Genomic DNA, 17,356 nt, shown 5'->3' with positions numbered 1-17,356 from the left:
TTTGCCGCTGTTTACCTATTACTTACTTATCTGTGCTATTTAACTCTGTGCCTCAGTACATATGACAATAAATTCAATTCAATCCAATTCAATGAGATCATGGCTGATCTGTGGCCTAACTCCATATACCTGCCTTTGGCCCATTTCCCTTAGGGCGGCACGGTGGCACAGTGGTTAGCACTACTGCCTCACAGTGCCAGAGACCTGGGTTCAATTCCTAACTCAGGCAACTCTCTGTGTGGAGTTTGCACATTCTCCCCGTGTCTGCGTGGGTTTCCTCCAGGTGCTCTGGTTTCCTCCCACAGTCCAAAGATGTGCAGGTTAGGTGAATTGGCCCTGCTAAATTGCCCGTAGTGTTAGGTAAAGGGGTAAATGTAGGGGAATGGGTCTGGGTGGGTTGCGCTGCGGTGGGTCGGTGTGGACTTGTTGGGCTGAAGGGCCTGTTTCCACACTGTAGGGAATCTAATCTTAATACATTTGCTGAACAAAAAAATGATCAATCTCAGATTTAAAACTGAGGGTGATAGGGTGGCACAGTGATTAACAGCACCAGGGACCTGGCTTCGATTCCAGCTTTGGGCAACCCTCTGTGTGGAGTTTGCATATTCTCCCTGTGTCTGCGTGGGTTTCCTCCCAAAGTCCAAAGATGTGCATGTCAGGTGAATTGGCCACGCTAAATTGCCTATCGGTGCACTAGTCAGAGGTAAATATAGGATAAAAGGATCGGGGAATGGGTCTAGGTGGGTTAATCTTCAGAGGGTCAATGTGGACTTGTTGAGCTGAAGGGCCTGTTTCCACACTGTAGGGAGTTCTATATACAAAACTACCTTAACTGCTCCATGTGATATGTCACATTCCTGATGCTATCAGAATAAAATACCCCTTGAATTCCTTATTCATTTGTGACTATCACATATTTGTAGCCTCTTTGATCTGGACTTTTCAAGGGGCGGTCATCTTCTCCACCTCTATCCTAGCAAACTCCTTTGCAAATTAAAAAAAAAATCTCTTATGCAGCTATCCCTTTGCCTTCTCTTTTCTCGTGGAGGGATCTCCAGCCTCTCCAATTATACCTGGTACATTAGGATGGCACAGTGGCTCAGTGGTTAGCTCTGCTGCCTCACAGTGCCAGGGACCTGGGTCTGATCCCACCCTCGGGTGACTGTCTGTGTGGAGTTTGCACATTTTCCCTGTGTCTGTGTGGGTTTCCTGCGGGTGCTGTGCTTTCTTCCCACAATCCAAAGATGTGCAGGTTAGGTGGATTGGCCATGCTAAATTGCCCATGGTGTTCAGGGATGTGTAGTTTCGGTGTATTAATCTCAGATAAGTATAGAGTAAGGGAACGGGTCTGGGTGGGATGCTCTTTGAAGAGTTTGTGTGGTCTTGTTGGGCCGAAGGGTCTGTTTCCACGCTGTAGGGATTCTATGAATGTTATCTTTGCACAATCTGTAGCGTACATCTCCTGTATTAATTAAAGGGATCACACTGCGGAAATCTGAAACAAATTTGGAGTAGTTTCTGGAAAAACACAGTAGATCGGACAGCATCGGAGGAGCCGGAATGTCACTGGGCCGTGACCTGAAATGTCAGCTTGTCTGCTCCTCCAATGCTGCCTGACCTGCTGTGTTTTTCCAGCACCACATTTTATCAACTCTGACTCCCAGCATCTGCAGTCCTTACATGGAACAGTCTCTGTTCACTTTTCATAAGTTATCATTAACCATTTTGTAGTGTTTTTTTGTTCATCCCCCTTCGGGGACATGCTGATGTTTTAAAATATCCAAGTAACCAACTGGGGTCTACCTCATCAACAGACGCTCCCCTGTAAGTGAGGGAGAAGTGGGAGTGTGTTTGTGATGTGTTTTGTACAGAGATAACAGCATGGGAGAAGAGAATAGAAGGAAAGATGGCACAGAGATATATCATGGTACAGTGTTGGAGGGTAGAAATCGAAGTAGCATTAGTTTGGAAGACGGGTGGGATGGGATAGAGATGTTGTGAGTGAGGTGGAAGGAATGGACAATTTGGGATAAGAGGGATGGCTGTGAAAAACCATAAAACATAGGAGAAAAATTAGGCCATTCAACTCATTGCATCTAATCTGCCATTTGATCGTGGCTGATATTTTCTCAACCCTATTCTCCTGCCTTCTCCCCATAACCCATTCATTGCTATATCAAGCAAGACAAGGAAGAATGTAAAGATGTACATAATAACATAAAGTACAGTAGGACTAAAGGTACTGATTACATTCAAATATCAGTACACCTCTGTGAGTTTATATGACTTGACTGATTAGGGATAGTCAACATGGCTTTGTGCGTGGGAAATCATGTCTCACAAACTTGATTGAGTTTTTTGAAGAAGTAACGAAGAGGATTGATAAGGGCAGATTGGTAGATGTGATCTATATGGACTTCAGTAAGGCGTTCGACAAGGTTCTCCATGGGAGACTGATTAGCAAGGTTAGATCTCACGGAATACAGGGAGAACTAGCCACTTGGATACAGAACTGGCTCAAAGGTAGAAGAGAGAGGGTGGTGATGGAGGGTTGTTTTTCAGACTGGAGGCCTGTGACCAGTGGAGTTCCACAAGGATCAGTGCTGGATCCACTACTTTTCATCATTTACATAAATGATTTGGATGTGAGCATAAGAGGTACAGTTAGTAAGCTTGCAGATGACACCAAAATTGGAGGTTTAGGGGCCAGTGAAGAAGGTTACCTCAGACTACAAAGGGATCTTGATCAGATGGGCCAATGGGCTAAGAAGAGGCAGATGGAGTTTAATTTAGATAAATATGAGGTGCCGCATTTTGGGAAAGCAATTCCTAGCAGGACTTATACACTTAATGGTAAGGTCCTGGGCAATGTTGCTGAACAAAGAGACCTTGGAGCGGAGGTTCATAGCTCCTTGAAAGTGGAGTCGCAGGTAGATAGGAAGAAGGTGTTTTGTATGCTTTCCTTTATTGGTCAGAGCATTGAGTACAAGAGTTGGGAGGTCATATTCCAAATTTGGAATATTGTGTGCAATTCTGGTCTCCTTCCTATCGGAAAGATGTTGTGAAATTTGAAAGGGTTCAGAAAAGACTTACAAGGATGTTGCAAGAGTTGGAGGATTTGAGCTACAGGGAGAGGCTGAACAGGCTGGGTCTGTTTTCCCTGGATCATCGGAGGCTGAGAGGTGACCTTATAGAGATTTACAAAATTATGAAGGGCATGGATAGGATAAATAGACAAAGTCTTTCCCTGTGATGGGGGAGTCCAGAACGAGAGGGCATAGGTTTAGGGTGAGAGGGGAAAGATATAAAAGAGACCCAAGAGGCAGCTTTTTCACACAGAAGGTGGTACATGTATGGGATGGGCTGCCAGAGGAAGTGGTGGAGGCTGGTACAATTGCAACATTTAAGAGGCATTTGGATGGGTATATGAATAGGAAGGGTTTGGAGGGATATGCGCCAGGTGCTGGCAGGTGGGACTAGATTGGGTTGGGATATCTGGTTGGCATGGACGAGTTGGACCGAAGGGTTTGTTTCCGTGCTATACATCTCTATGACGCTATGACGAGAAAGTTTTTTTCCACGAATAATAAAGTTTAGTGATAGGTGCACAATGTTGAGTCACAAACAATTTGTTCATGATAAATAGAATTCATTACACCTGACAACAAATTGATCAGGCTTCTTATTGCTGTAATAATTCTGAATGTTATTACTAATCTATATATATGAGTTTAGATAAAATACGGAAAGATATTACTGTAATGTGATATTTAAAAGATATTATGAAAATAATAATTTTTAACCAATGTTAGTAATATGCAGCAGACTTTAACAAGAACTGAACATTAGCAATAAATTATGCAAGTTTATTTCCTGCTCCTTTCACTTATCTTGCCAGACAGTTATTTTATGTTAAGCTGAAGTGTGTTTCTGAATTTTGAAAGAGTCTGGATGGATTGCTTTTGGGTTGTTAGTCTGTGGGAGGATTCTCGTAAATGAGAAACTCTTAAAACCTGGTTATTTCTGACCTGCATGTAAACTATCCAGATTCATTTAAGTGCAAAAATCTCTCCAGTTTGTTCACAAAGGGAACAATGGGATTCAAACTGGTCTTGACTAAGAGCAAGCAGAAAATAGTGAGTCAGCAGCACAAGTTCCATCTTCCAATGCAATAATGAGAATCAGACAATGTGTAAAATAGGCTGTCATTCCTCAATGTCCCAATGTCCTCTTCAATGTTTGACGTTTCCATTACTTTAGAGCTTCCTTACATAATAAAAATAATTTACAAATATAAATAGATATTAGACCCAACTTTTCAGTTCTTTGTTATTGTACAATTTATTAGGAGAAAGTGGGGACGGCAGGTGCTGGAAGTCAGAGCCAAAAGTGTAACGTTGGAAAAGCATAGCAGGTCAGGCAGCATCTAAGGAGCAGGAGAGTTGACATTTCAGGCATAAGTCTTCATCAGGATTTAGTGGGGTGGAAGGGGGCTGATAGATAAGTAGGGGGATGGGGGTGGGGCTGAGGGGAAGGTGGCTAGGAGACCAATAGATGGATGCAGGTGGGGCTTAATTATGATAGGTTGGAGGGGAAGATGGAGCAGATTGGTGGCAAGGAAGATGGACAGATAGGACAGATTAAGAGGACTGCACTGAGTTGGAGGGTTGGATCTGGGATGGGGTGGGGGGGGTAGGAAGATTTTGAAACTGGTGAAGTTGATGTGGATGCCATGTGGTTGTAGGGTCCAGAGGCAGAAGATGAGGTGTCCTTCCTCCAGTTGGTGGGTGACTGATTTGGCAGTGGAGGAGGCCCAGGAAATAATTTATTGCCTCGCTCAGTAGTAATATTTATAATCCACACATGTTCTTCTATAAAACATTTCAAAATGCCTTTCACAACCAGTAGTGAAATGGAAGGGTAGTGTTTGGTTGGATGAAGGTTTTCCTTTAGCTTTTGCGTGGAGAATGTGAAATTTTCTTTTCCTTTCCAGAATGGGAACATTTGCTGTTCAGTTGATGTGGACTGCCTCTACAACAACTAATGCTCTTCCTGCGGACTGGTCAACGTCCTGTACGGATGGTGCAGGTCGTCACTGCAATGTACATCCAAGAAGGCCCTCACATTGTGGAACCAAAAGCTACCAAATGGAGCAAGATTTCCAAGAGTTTTGTGTCGTTGAACTACCCTGCACTTTTGTGGCTGTCCAGTTCAAAATTTTTCACTTTCAACTCAAGATTTGGAGCTTCCATTACCTTTCTGTCAGAAAACAACACTTCAACAGTCCTTTTTTTTACAGCATTTTGGTAGCTGTAAGTGGAAAACTGGATTGTTTTATCTGACTTTACAGTTAAATATCTGTCTAAATCTGTTGTTCTGTTTTTAAGTAAATTGATTATCTGTAATATTGTGTGTATTAGTCCTTTGAGTACCCAATGTCCTTTGCTGCTTTTAAAATTCATGCATCTCTCTGTCAAGCAACTCCACGAATCATCTTCAATCTAACTCCAAGGCTGAACATAACGAAAACAAAAGTTGCATAGCCTCAATTAGAAAACTATGGAGCATGCATTTAAATTGTATTTTTGTTTTGCAGACATGAGAACCCAGAATGCTTGCAATGTAACAATTTTACATTTTTAACTTTGAAAGCAAAAATACAATGGCAAATATTTGAAAGACTTTGAGTTCCACTGCTCTTAAAAGGTAGAATAAGCTGCAGCTGCACAACCAAGCTGAAGATAGACTGTCTTTTAACACAATTGAAAGGTAGGACGCGTTCAAAATGCTAGTTGGTCTCTCTTGTGAAAAGGCTAATAGTAAGATATGACATAAAAAGCACGCTGTTGTTGTATTCTGCAGAAACACCAAATCAGAATTAAATAATTGACTAAAAACTGTTCAATTTTTAACAGTAACCTGAATTCTTCAAGTTGTTTTTTTTGTACAAACATTCTTCTGCTGTTGGAGCCTTTTTGATCATTGCAAGGTCTAAAGGTATTTTGATGCATAATCTCATATTTTCGCAGATTAAGCATTTTACCTTGATTTACTTAAACCTTCCTTAATTGATTTGACAATCCAGTTACAAAATACCAGAAAAACTGAAGGGCAATCGCTATCTAAGATATGACAAGAAATGCTCCATGGGGGTTTTTCTTGGGTGAAGTAGGCAGAAATGACCCCCTTGTTTCCATCCCACTCTGTGACCACCTCCCCTTCCCCAAGGAAAGACATAACTGACTAATAATGATGTGGAGGTGCCAGTGTGGGACTGGGGTGGACAAAGTCAGAAGTCACATGACACCAGGTTATAGGCCAACAGGTTAATTTGAAATCACAAGCTTTCAGAGTGCTGCTGCTTCGTCAGGTGTAGTGACTACAACCTGGTGTTGTGTGACTTCTGAATTGAACTAATAATGGACATTTACACTAATGATTAGATTAGATTCCGTACAGTGTGGAAACAGGCCCTTCGGTCCCACAAGTCCACACCAGCCCTCCAAAGAGTAACCCACCCAAGCCCATTTCCCTCTGACCAATCCACCTGACTTGCACATCTTTAAACTGTGGGAGGAAACTGGAGCAAACCCACACAGACACGTGCAAATTCCACACAGACAGTCGCCCGAGGCTGGAATTGAACCTGGGTCCCTGCTACTGTGAGGCAGCAGTGCTAACCACTGAGCCACCTTGCCAATGTACCAGGAGATTGGGACATCCTTATAGAAATTCACCCCCATGGTATCATTTCATTATCAAAATTTGCAACTGAACACACATTAAAAAATTACTTTAATGTAAGTATTAAGGAATAAATAATTTCATTTCAGGGAGTCTTATTCCAACTCCCTATAATTATACAGTAGCAAAAACAATCAAAGCTTAATAACACTTATGAGTCACAATTACTATAATTTAATGTAAAAGAACAAAATGGTTTGAAATATCTTTTTAAAAATCTATTAGTTTTGGCATTGCTCAGCAGTAGTGTCTTCATTTCTGAGTCACAATAACCCAAAGTTAGAGAGTGATTACATAGATAGGCTAACCGAAAAACAGAGGGTGCTGGCCTGTCCAGATGACTGCTTCTAAGATGATGCTAAACCAATGGCCAATTTTCCTCCTCAGATTGTTGTAAAATATCACACAATATTTAAGGAAGAGCAGCAGACATTCATCCCCAACATTCCATTCTTAACCAATAACCATAGTGATTGTGTCCTTGCTGAGTGAAAATTTAATGTGTTTTTCCCTATTTTATGACAGTGAATGTAAACTGAAGGAAGGCCTGAGTTTGGGAAAGGTACACGATATGAGCAAATTCTTTCTGTGTGCTTTGGGTTTCTAAAAAAATAAGCCAACAATAAAAGAACCTCATAGTTTTTCGGTTAAACACTATAAAATCATCACTCAATTATTTCAAGGTTGATAACTGTCATTATTGCTGTGTCGATACACAGTAGTTTCCGCTAGATGACCAACTTTCTGCACAATTAAGTGGATGTAGAGATGCTTTATTTGAATGGTACAAGGGAAGGAAGGCTGTATTTACAGAGGACAGTAGTGAGAAGTGACTGAGGAGGCTTCTGGGAGAGGTCGGCTGGTTCACCATGACTGAGTTTGGGATTGTGAAGGACTCAGTGCTCAACAGGAGGAAGAGGGTCTGACCATTGCGCTAATTTGGGAATGGCCATTTGGAGAGGGATCATGATGCCAAAGTGCTGACGGTGAGGTAAATGTGTGGGCTTTGGTCAGCGATGGGCCCCACTGAAGAGTTAGCATCAAGGTAAGGTCTATCCTTTTCTTTTAATCCAGTAGTTACTGGAGGAGTAGTAATGGCAGTTAGTGGAGTGGTATACCCCACCTCTGAGATGTAGGAGATCTAGGAGAGGTTAATGTCACTGACAACTACGTTCACCTGCAACTCCTCTCAGACCCCATGGATCAGCTGGAGCAGTCGTTGGACTTAATGTGGAGCATACAGAAGGTTTTGTAGAGAGGAGATTCAAGGATGCGGTCACACCAAAGGTTCAGCCAGATAGATGGGTGACCACCAGTAAGGGTGAGAAGGCAGTGCAGGAGTCCCTTTTGGATATTCCCCTCTCTAACAAATATACTGTTTTGGCTTCACTTGAAGTACAGAGCGCATCTTTGGTCGTCACACGAAAAGGAGGCTTTGGAGAGGGTGCAAAAGAGAGTGACCAGGGTGTGCCTGGATGAGAGCCTGTTAGGTGTAAGGTAAGGTTGAATATACTTGGATTGGTTTTGCTAGAGCATTGGAGACTGAAGTCAACCTAATAAAAGTTCATAAAACTTTGAGAGGCATGGACAGGGTGGATGGTCGGAGTCTTTTATTCCGAGGGTGGAAAGGTCAAATACTACAACCATAGCTTTAAGGTAAGAGGAGAAGTTTAAAGGAGATATGTCAGACAGTTAAGAATGAACAGTCAGTGTTGGTCTCACACCAATGATACCCACATTCCATGGGTATTTTTTTTAAATTGGGATTAATGCTTGATTTAGTTGTTCAACCTCTTCTGGAGAAATGAATAAAGAGATACAGATGCAAGGTGACTGGCAGAACAAACATTTTGTTATGCAGTTGTTCCAAGCCGAGATGCAATGCCTGAAAGGACAATGGAAACAGTTGCAGTAAAAGCTTTCAAAAGAAAATTGGACAAAATACTTTTTAAAAAGGCCTTGTCATACATATCTGCCAAAGACGATTGTCCTGAAGGCTGTGAAGACAGTTCCCCATGAAAAGGTGAGCAGCAAAAACTATGCCAAAAGCTAAAAGAACATCTGTTGTTAACATGCCCATACACTGGCCCATAACAAGCTCCCTCTGTCGCCTCGAGTGTTCCTCTCTTACATCCAGACTTGCTATAATAAGGGGATATGTCTATTGGCTATAATGTGGCTTTGGGAAATCCTGATGTGATGGCAGAAACTATGTTACACAAAACATAGAGTATTGGAAGACCATTCAGCCCATCATGTCTGTTCCACAAGGAAAAGAATCATCCATCCTAAACCCAATTTCCAGTTCTTCTTCCATAGCCCTATAGGTTACAACATCCCAAGTAATTTTCAAACACAATCAGGGTTTCTACGTCTACATTGCCCTCTCAGGCAATGCCTTCCAGACCCCACCTCCCTCTGTGTGCAAAGATACCTCTTCAACTCCTCTCTAAGGGCTTCTGCCAGTGACTTCAAGTCTTCACCCTCCAGGGTTGTTAAATCTTCCTGCTAAAAGAAAAACGCTACTTTTTAATCCACTCAATCAAGTCCTTTTTATAAACCTCAATGAGCTAATAGTATTAGCGAATTTTGAGAAGATTTGTTGCTCAGATTCAGGTTTTGGATTTAGGTATGCTCACTGAGCTGGAAGGTTCATTTCCAGACGTGTCGTCACCCTACTAGGTAACATTTTCAGTGGGCCTCAGGTGAAGCACTGCTGAAAATTCCTGCTTTCTATTTATATGTTTGGGTTTCTTTGGGTTGGTGATGTCATTTCCTGAGGTGATGCTATTTCCTGTGGTGTGGTCACTTCCTGTTCCTTTTCTCAGGGGGTGGTAGATGGGGTCTAACTGGATGAGCTTGTCGTATAAATTGAAATTGGCAGGTACAATGTTGTGGGGATCACGGAGATATAGCAGCAATGGGATCAGACTCCTCTGGGTGAAAACGACTCCTATATGAATCAAGGAAGCAAAGATTTTATTAAGATATTAGTTACCTAAAAGACTTCTTAATAGTTTACTGCACATAGTTATCATTCTCAGCTTTGTGCTGACCCCTGTTATCTCAACTTGCAACCTTGAGGCTGCTAGTTTCCATGGCAATTCAACCATTCCCTTATCTCATTGATCTGTGTAGCAAGCAGCACTGTGATTGCACAAGCTGTCATTGTCCCAACTGCTGAATTCATATTCCCAAAGCCATCCTTGGTTAAAAATCTCACCATGTGAGAACATTATTAAGCACAACTACTGTACTTATTTCAAGATTATCATTCACTTAAACTTTAACCTTGCGATTAACCGTACACATACCTATAGCCAATCTCATCTTCTCTGAGATCTTAAATTCTTTATTACATTCTTGCAAATTCCCTCTGTATGTTCTTTTCGCTCAGTCTTGCCCAGCATATAATAATGGTCAGAATTATGCATAGTACTCTAGCTGTAGCCTAACTAGTGTTTTGCACAGATCGCACAGAATCTACCCATTCTTATATTTGATGCCTCTGTTAATGAAGGCAAGTACCTGACCTTTTCAGCAGGTTTATCTTCCTGTCCTGCTGTTTTCAGGGATCTCTGCACATCCATTCCAAGGTCTAACGTTTCTCTGCACCTCTCTGTATCCCACCTGTTTGCTCTCTGTCTTCCCCAAATGCACTGTGTCTCTTTTCATTGATTTGAATTTCACCTGACCATTCTATTAATATCTTGCTGCAATGTACCACCATTAAAAAAGTTAATATTTAAACCATCTGCAAATTTCTCACTTATGCCTCCCACACTGAACTCTAAGTCTTTAAAACATACCAAGGAAAGGATACTGGGACCTACAAAGCCCAATGCGTGCACTTCCAGTCATGAAAAAAGTCCAGATCTGTTTCATGTCTTCCGCCTCTATACCACATCTTGCTACTGATTTAATTATTTATGAATAAGGCACTCCTGTTCTTTCTGCCCATCTGCCTGTTCTGTCAGTATGATGTGTACCCTTGGATATTAATTCCCAGCCCTGATCTCCATGGAGCCACATCTCTGGTTTCCACAACATCGTTGCTACCAATTTCAATCTGCATCATGAGCTTATTTATCTTGTTTCATATACTACATGCATTTAAGTTCCATACTCTTAGACCTACGTTGACTGCCCCTTTCTCATAGCTGTTCGCTTATCTGCTATACCTGAAGTTAGAATCTTGAACTCCTCCATGCTCTCTGCCCTTTTACTTGTTGTGGAAACTTTAATAATCTCTGCTGTGTGCCCCTCATCCTCCTTAAACATTTTCCATAAGTTTCCTTGCAAATGAAACAGCCCCCATTATTTCTCCTTAGCCCTTGTTATACAATTCGTGAGGACCTTGGTACCAGCATCATTCAAGTGGAACCCATCTCATTGGAACAGCTCCCTCCTCACCCAGTACTGGTGCCAATATCCCATGAATTTGAACCCGTTTCTCCCACATCATTCTTTGCACCACACATTTACCACTTTAATCTTGTAGATCCTGTGCCAAGATGCTAGTAGTGATTCTGCTTTTTAATTTAGCCCGGAGCTGCTTATATTCCCTCAGCAGAACATTCTTCCTCTTCCTACTTGCATCGTTGGTACCTACACAGACCACAACAGTTGGATCTTTCCCCTCCCACTCCACGTTCCTTTGTAGCCCACATGAGAGATCCTGAATCCAGGTATAAAGCAGGCAACCCATCCTTCGGGACTTTTGATCTTGGCCGCAGAGAGCAGGGTCTATTCCCCTGACTATCCTATCCCTGATTACAACTACATTTCTCTTTTCTCCCCTGTCTTGAATGGATCCCTGTGCTATGGTCAATTTGCTCATCTTCCCTCCAGCCCTGATCTCATCCATATAGGGAGCAAGAATCTCGAACCTGTTAACCAAGCTCAGGGGCTGAGGCTCCTTCAGCACTACCTCCTGGATCCCTATACCTGCCTCGCTTGTTCCTGACCACTGACTGAATTTGAGGCAGTTAATCTAAGGTGTGTGACCACATCCTGGAACACAGTGTCCAGGCAACTCTCCTCCTCCCTGATGTGTTGCAGTATTCAGAGCTCAGACTCCAGTTCATCAACTCTGAGCCGGAATTCCTCAAACCACCAACATTTGTTACAGATGTGGTCACTATGGGGTCCACCAGCTCCCACATCATACAGGTACAACACATCACCTGGACCGGCATCTCTAATACAATCATACAGCATGGAAACAAATTTTCGGTTCAACTTTTCCACACCAACCAGATATGCCAATCTGACCCAGTCCCATTTTCCAGCATTTGGCCCAAATCCCTCTATACCCTTCATATTCATCTACCTGTCCAGTTGCTTTTTAAATGCTGTAATTGTACCAACCTCCGCCACTTCCTTGTATAGCTCGTTCCATACATGGACCATTCTCTGCCGTTATGGATCATTCATGATTCCTCAGGTAGTGAAGCAATTTATGTCCAAATGCAGCAAGACCTGAGCAACTTGTCAAATTCATCATCCAATTGTACATGGTCCCAGTGCCCCACTGGGTTATTCTCATTGTTGCTGTACAGACTTGAGGCTCACCATTCTTTCACCACATTAAAAAGGTGAAAGCAGTCAACCCAATTAAACACTATTTCAAAATCCACAGGACATACATAATTATTGCCTGAACTCTAAACTGTATTTGTTACTCACTAATCTCAGAATGCCAATTGCCTCTCCCATCCCTCTTTCTCCCTGAAATCTAAATACATCATCTCCAATGTAATCAATACCTTCCCACCAACGTTCTGTTATAAGACTTAACACAAGCTTCAATGGACAATCAGATTAATTGTATGAAAATTATAGCATCAAAAAACATTACTCAGTTTATACTTTTATTTTTAGAAACTTAATCCTGGCCTTTTAGATTGGAGCCTATGAACATTGTTTCGAATATTTTGCACTCATTGTGAACTAGAATGTTTGCATTGTCCCTCACTTTTGTGAAGACAGACCCAAAGTAATTGTTAAGCACCATGCCCACATCTCCACCCACAAGTAACTTCCAATTGACCTTATCTTTTCAAATTGCACAATTGCATCTATCTCCTAATCATCCATGATTTTCTTTGTTTGCCAAGAATCTATCCATCTCCATCCACCTTGAAAATATTTAAAGACCCTGGTTTGACCATTTCTGAGGCAGAGAGTTCCAAAGTATCAAAGTATTCTGTGAGAAAATAAAACTCTCTGCTTCTATATTGAAAGGGGGGTGACTCTACTTTTAAAGCAGCCTCCCCTAATTCTGCACTCCCCCACTGGAGAAAATATCCTTCCATGTCCACCTTGTCAAGGACCCTATAAATTCCATTCGAAACAGTTTTTGATTTTCTGAATTTCGGTCAAAATAAGCCCAGCCTGTTCAAACTGAGGCAACCTGCTCGATCCAGATATTAATACAGCAAAGCTCCTCTGAACTCCCTCCAATGCTTTTCATTGTTCCTTTCAAGGAGACCCAAACTTTATACCATATTCGAGATGTGGTCGCATCAATGCCTCGTGATTTGGATTTGATTTGGTTTACTGTTGCCACATGCACCTAAGTACAGTGAAAAGTTTTGTTTTGCGAGCAGTACAAAGCAAGATCATAGCAAACAAGGACATACAGATCATAGGGCACTTAGACAGAGCGAAGCATACAATGTCACAGCTGCACGGGGGGTGGGGGGGGGGGTGCATAAAGCAAGATCAACATTCGATTTGAAATTAGACAGGGACATTCAGCAGTCTGTTTATGGCAGGGAAGAAGCTGTTCTTGAACCTGTGGTGTGTGTTTTCAAGCTTCTGTATCTTCTGCTTGATGGAAGAGTTTGGAAGAGAGCCTTACTGCAGTGGGAGGGGTCTTTGATTAATTGATTTATTCATTTATTGTCACATGTAGCAAAGTACACTGAAAAGCTTTGTTTATGAGCAATACAGGCAGATAATAGTAAGCAAACATGTGCAGAAGAGAAAATTTAGATAGAGGCATATAGGTTACATTGCACAGGGCGTACTAGAGAGATCAACATTATTTGAGACTAGAGAGTCCATTCATCAGTCTAATAACGACCCGGAAGAAGCTGTTCCTGAATCTGTTGGTGCGTGCATTCAGGCTTCTGTATCTTCTGCCTGATGGAAGAGGCTGTAGGAGATCATTGCTGGGGTACAATGGGCTTTTGGTGAGTTGGCAGCCTTTCTACTGCAATGAGCCATGTAAATGGAGTCCATGGATAGGAGGTTAGCTGCTGCGATGGTCTGGGCTGTGTTCACCACCTGCTGTAGTTTCTTACAGACCTGGACAGAGCAGTTGCTGTACCAAACCGTGATGCACCTGGACAATATGGTTTTAATGGTGCATCTGTAGACTTTGGTGAAGGTCCTTATGGACATGCTTCATGTCCTAAGCCACCTGAGGAAGAAGAGGCGTTGTTGTACCTTCTTGACCGTCGCATCTAGGTGGGAAGTCCAGGATAGTTTGTCGATTATCATCATTCCGAGGAATTTGATGCTCTTGGCCCTCTCCACCTCAGCTCCACAGCTGAAGTATAACATCCATACATTTATAAAAATTAACTTTCCACAATCGAGTCTACTGCATTCGCTGATGACAATGTGGTCTCATTTACATTGGGGAAACGAAGCGTAGACGGGGTGACCGCTTTGCAGAACGTCTACATTCTGCCCGCAGAAAAGGCCCTGAGCTTCCCATTGCCTGCCACTTCAATACCCCACCCTGTTCCCTGGCCAACATCTCTGTCTCAGGCTTGCTGCAGTGCTCCAGCAAAGCTGAAAGAACAGCATCTCATTTTCCATTTCGGAACTCTACAGCCTTCTGGGCTCAATATCAAGTTCAATAATTTTAGGGCTAAAGGCACCTTCTCCCAACCCTCACACACCAGCTTCCTGATGAAGGGCTTATGCCGGAAACATCGATTCTCCTGCTCCTCGGATACTGCCTGACTGGCTGCGCTTTTCCAGCACCACACTCTCGGCTCTGATCTCCAGCATCTTCAGTCCTCACTTTCTCCTTGTTATCCCATGGGCTGCTATTACACACAGCTCATTGTTAGCCACTAATCGTCCCTATTAGTAGCTATTCGTTTTCCCAGGCTGACCATTGTCCAGTCCTTTCTCATCCAACTGTTTTTATCTCTCTTTGGGCCCAAATTCTACCTATTGTTTACTCCTTACCCCTCCTCCAACCCTCTCTTCTGCATTAAAAAAAACAACTTTTTCCTAGCCACCAGCAGTTCTGAAGAAGGGTCACTGGAGCTAAAACATTAACTCTGATTACACTCTACAGATGCTGCCAGACCTGCTGACCTTTTCCAGAAATTTCTGTTTTTGATCCATGCTTTTCTGTTTTTTTTTCCTCTTGTAATAAAGGATAGCAACCCATTCTTCCTGAAAGCACCATTTCCAGTCCAGGCAGGGTCATCCTGTGCCTGTGTAACTCATCTTAGCTATTTCACCTCACTGTGACCTGGCACTTTCAAAATCTTAACTATTTCAGATTTAATCATAATGTCATCCATCTAATAAGATTCTAGCAGCCACGTGGTGTAGTGAGGTCATTCAACTCTTTTAGCCTCAGCAAAGGCTGCTAATGGGTTCAGGTGCTTTGTGATGTTACACGTTTTCAACATCTTTCCCACCTTATTATGGCACTTTCCTTTAATTGTCCCCATCAAGTTAAATTTCTCTTACATGTAGCTTCCCATTCCTATTATGATTGTGCTTCCGACACTGACAAAAACAATACATGGGTCTGTGAGTAATCTGCGGTGAAAATGTGTTGCTGGAAAAGCGCAGCAGGTCAGGAATGATTCCTGAAGAAGGGCTTATGCCCGAAACGTCGATTCTCCTGCTCCTTGGATGCTGCCTGACCTGCTGCGCTTTTCCAGCAACACATTTTCAGCTCTGATCTCCAGCATCTGCAGTCCTCACTTTCTCCTCTGTGAGTAATCTGTAAGGTGACTATCATTTTGGAGTAACTTGCACCTCATCATTCTGCACTTGCTTTGCACTGTTTTTTCTTCACCCTGACTTTACCTCTAGCTTTCTCAGTGCCTCCCCTGTTTCTAAATTACTGCACTGTTTAGGATGAGCAGATGTAGGCCATTCAGCCCATCAGGTCTGCTCCATCATTCAATGAAGATCACGGTTGATAATCCTCAATTCCACTGTCCTTTTCCCCATAATCCTTGATTCCCTTACTGATTAAAAATCTGTCTATTTCTGCATATCTTGAATACACTTAATGACCCAGCCTTGACAGCCTTCTGTGGGAAAGAATCCCTTGGAATCACTCCCCTCTGATAGAAGAAATTCCTCCACATCTCTGTCTGAACTGGGTGACCCCATAATGTGAGATGATGCCCTCTAGTCATCGACTCTGACACGATGAGAAACAAGCTCTCCAATGTCTCCTAAGAATCTTATGTGTTTCAATGAGATTACCCTTCATTTTTCTCAAATCCAATGAGGGCAGACTTTAATCAATCTCGCATCTGCCTAACCCAAGATCGACCGATTGAACCTTTTCTGGACTACCTCCAATGTCAGTGTATCTTTCCTTAAATAAGGGACCCAAAACTATTCACAGTAATCCCAGGTGACTACAAAATATCATTGGTCGTCCTTAGAAATCTGTACGGTTCAATAACATCCTTTCGGGAAAATAGCCCTGGTGTAACTCCGGGCCAACGGCAATGTGCCTGTCTCTTAACTGTCCTCTGAAATGGCCTGCAGGAGGCTGGAAGAACACAGAAAGCCAGGCACCATCAGGAGAAGTTGACATTTCAGGTCTCACCCTTCTTCAGGACTTCATCCCTTCTTGAGCCCTGGAAAAGGGTTTCACCCGAAACGTTGACTTCTCCACCTCCTGATGCTGCCTGGCTCGCTGTGTTCTTCCAGCCTCCTGCTTGTATACTTTGGATTCCAGCATCTGCAGTTTCTTTTGCCTTTTGGCCTAGCTAGTCATTCAGTGTTAAGGCAACTTGAGATGGGCAATAAATGCCCGCCTTGCTAATAATGCTCACACATCCTATGAAGGAATAAAGAAAAGAACAGTGGCAATTTGCATCTGACCGCGGTGATGTTACAGGAAACTGTAGGGAGTGACGAAATGTTGTTATTTTTGTTTGGACTGGATGGAGAGCCAATGGGATTTCCCCGAAGTGGGTGGTAGGCCATTTACCTTTACTGATGCATTTTTTGAAAGTCCCAGACTTGGATGTGCAGAACTTCAACATTTTCAGATGACATCACTGTTGTAAAAGTCATGAATTGAGAGCTGGATAGTGACAAAGTTCAACTGGCTGTAGATTGGAGCAAGGGGCATGCACATGACAAATGAAAGGTTGTGCAGAGAAGTATAAGGTGATTCATTTAGTATGCAGAAGAGGCAAAGAAAATAAAAGACAATTTAAAATGGTACAGTTGCAGAGGCACAGATCTTTGAAGGTGACAGGACAAGTCGTCAATAAGATGTGTGCGATCGTGGGTTTTATAAACAGAGGCAAAGCGTACAAAAAGAAGAACATGGTGGTCAACTTGTACAAACCAATAATCCAGCCTCCTCTAGATTAAT

The 17,356-nt window shown here is 42.5% G+C and overlaps 1 protein-coding gene across 3 annotated transcripts in view; it reads left to right on the top strand.

The window, feature by feature from the left end:
• The window catches only part of LOC140493827 (protein kinase C-binding protein NELL1-like), a 980,593-nt gene extending 974,683 nt beyond the window's left edge, over window positions 1–5,910 (top strand). For all 3 annotated transcript variants that reach the window (XM_072592758.1, XM_072592757.1, XM_072592756.1), the window contains one exon: window positions 4,994–5,910. In XM_072592758.1, the coding sequence (XP_072448859.1) occupies window positions 4,994–5,044 (51 nt within the window). In that variant the 3' untranslated portion in view covers window positions 5,045–5,910. The remainder of the gene's footprint in view (window positions 1–4,993) is intronic.
• The last annotated feature ends 11,446 nt before the right edge of the window (window positions 5,911–17,356 follow it).

Source organism: Chiloscyllium punctatum, chromosome 22, assembly GCF_047496795.1.
Source record: "Chiloscyllium punctatum isolate Juve2018m chromosome 22, sChiPun1.3, whole genome shotgun sequence".
Taxonomy (NCBI): domain Eukaryota; kingdom Metazoa; phylum Chordata; class Chondrichthyes; order Orectolobiformes; family Hemiscylliidae; genus Chiloscyllium; species Chiloscyllium punctatum.
The sequence above is the reverse complement of the archived record's forward strand: the minus strand, read 5'-3'. Positions and strand labels throughout refer to the sequence as shown.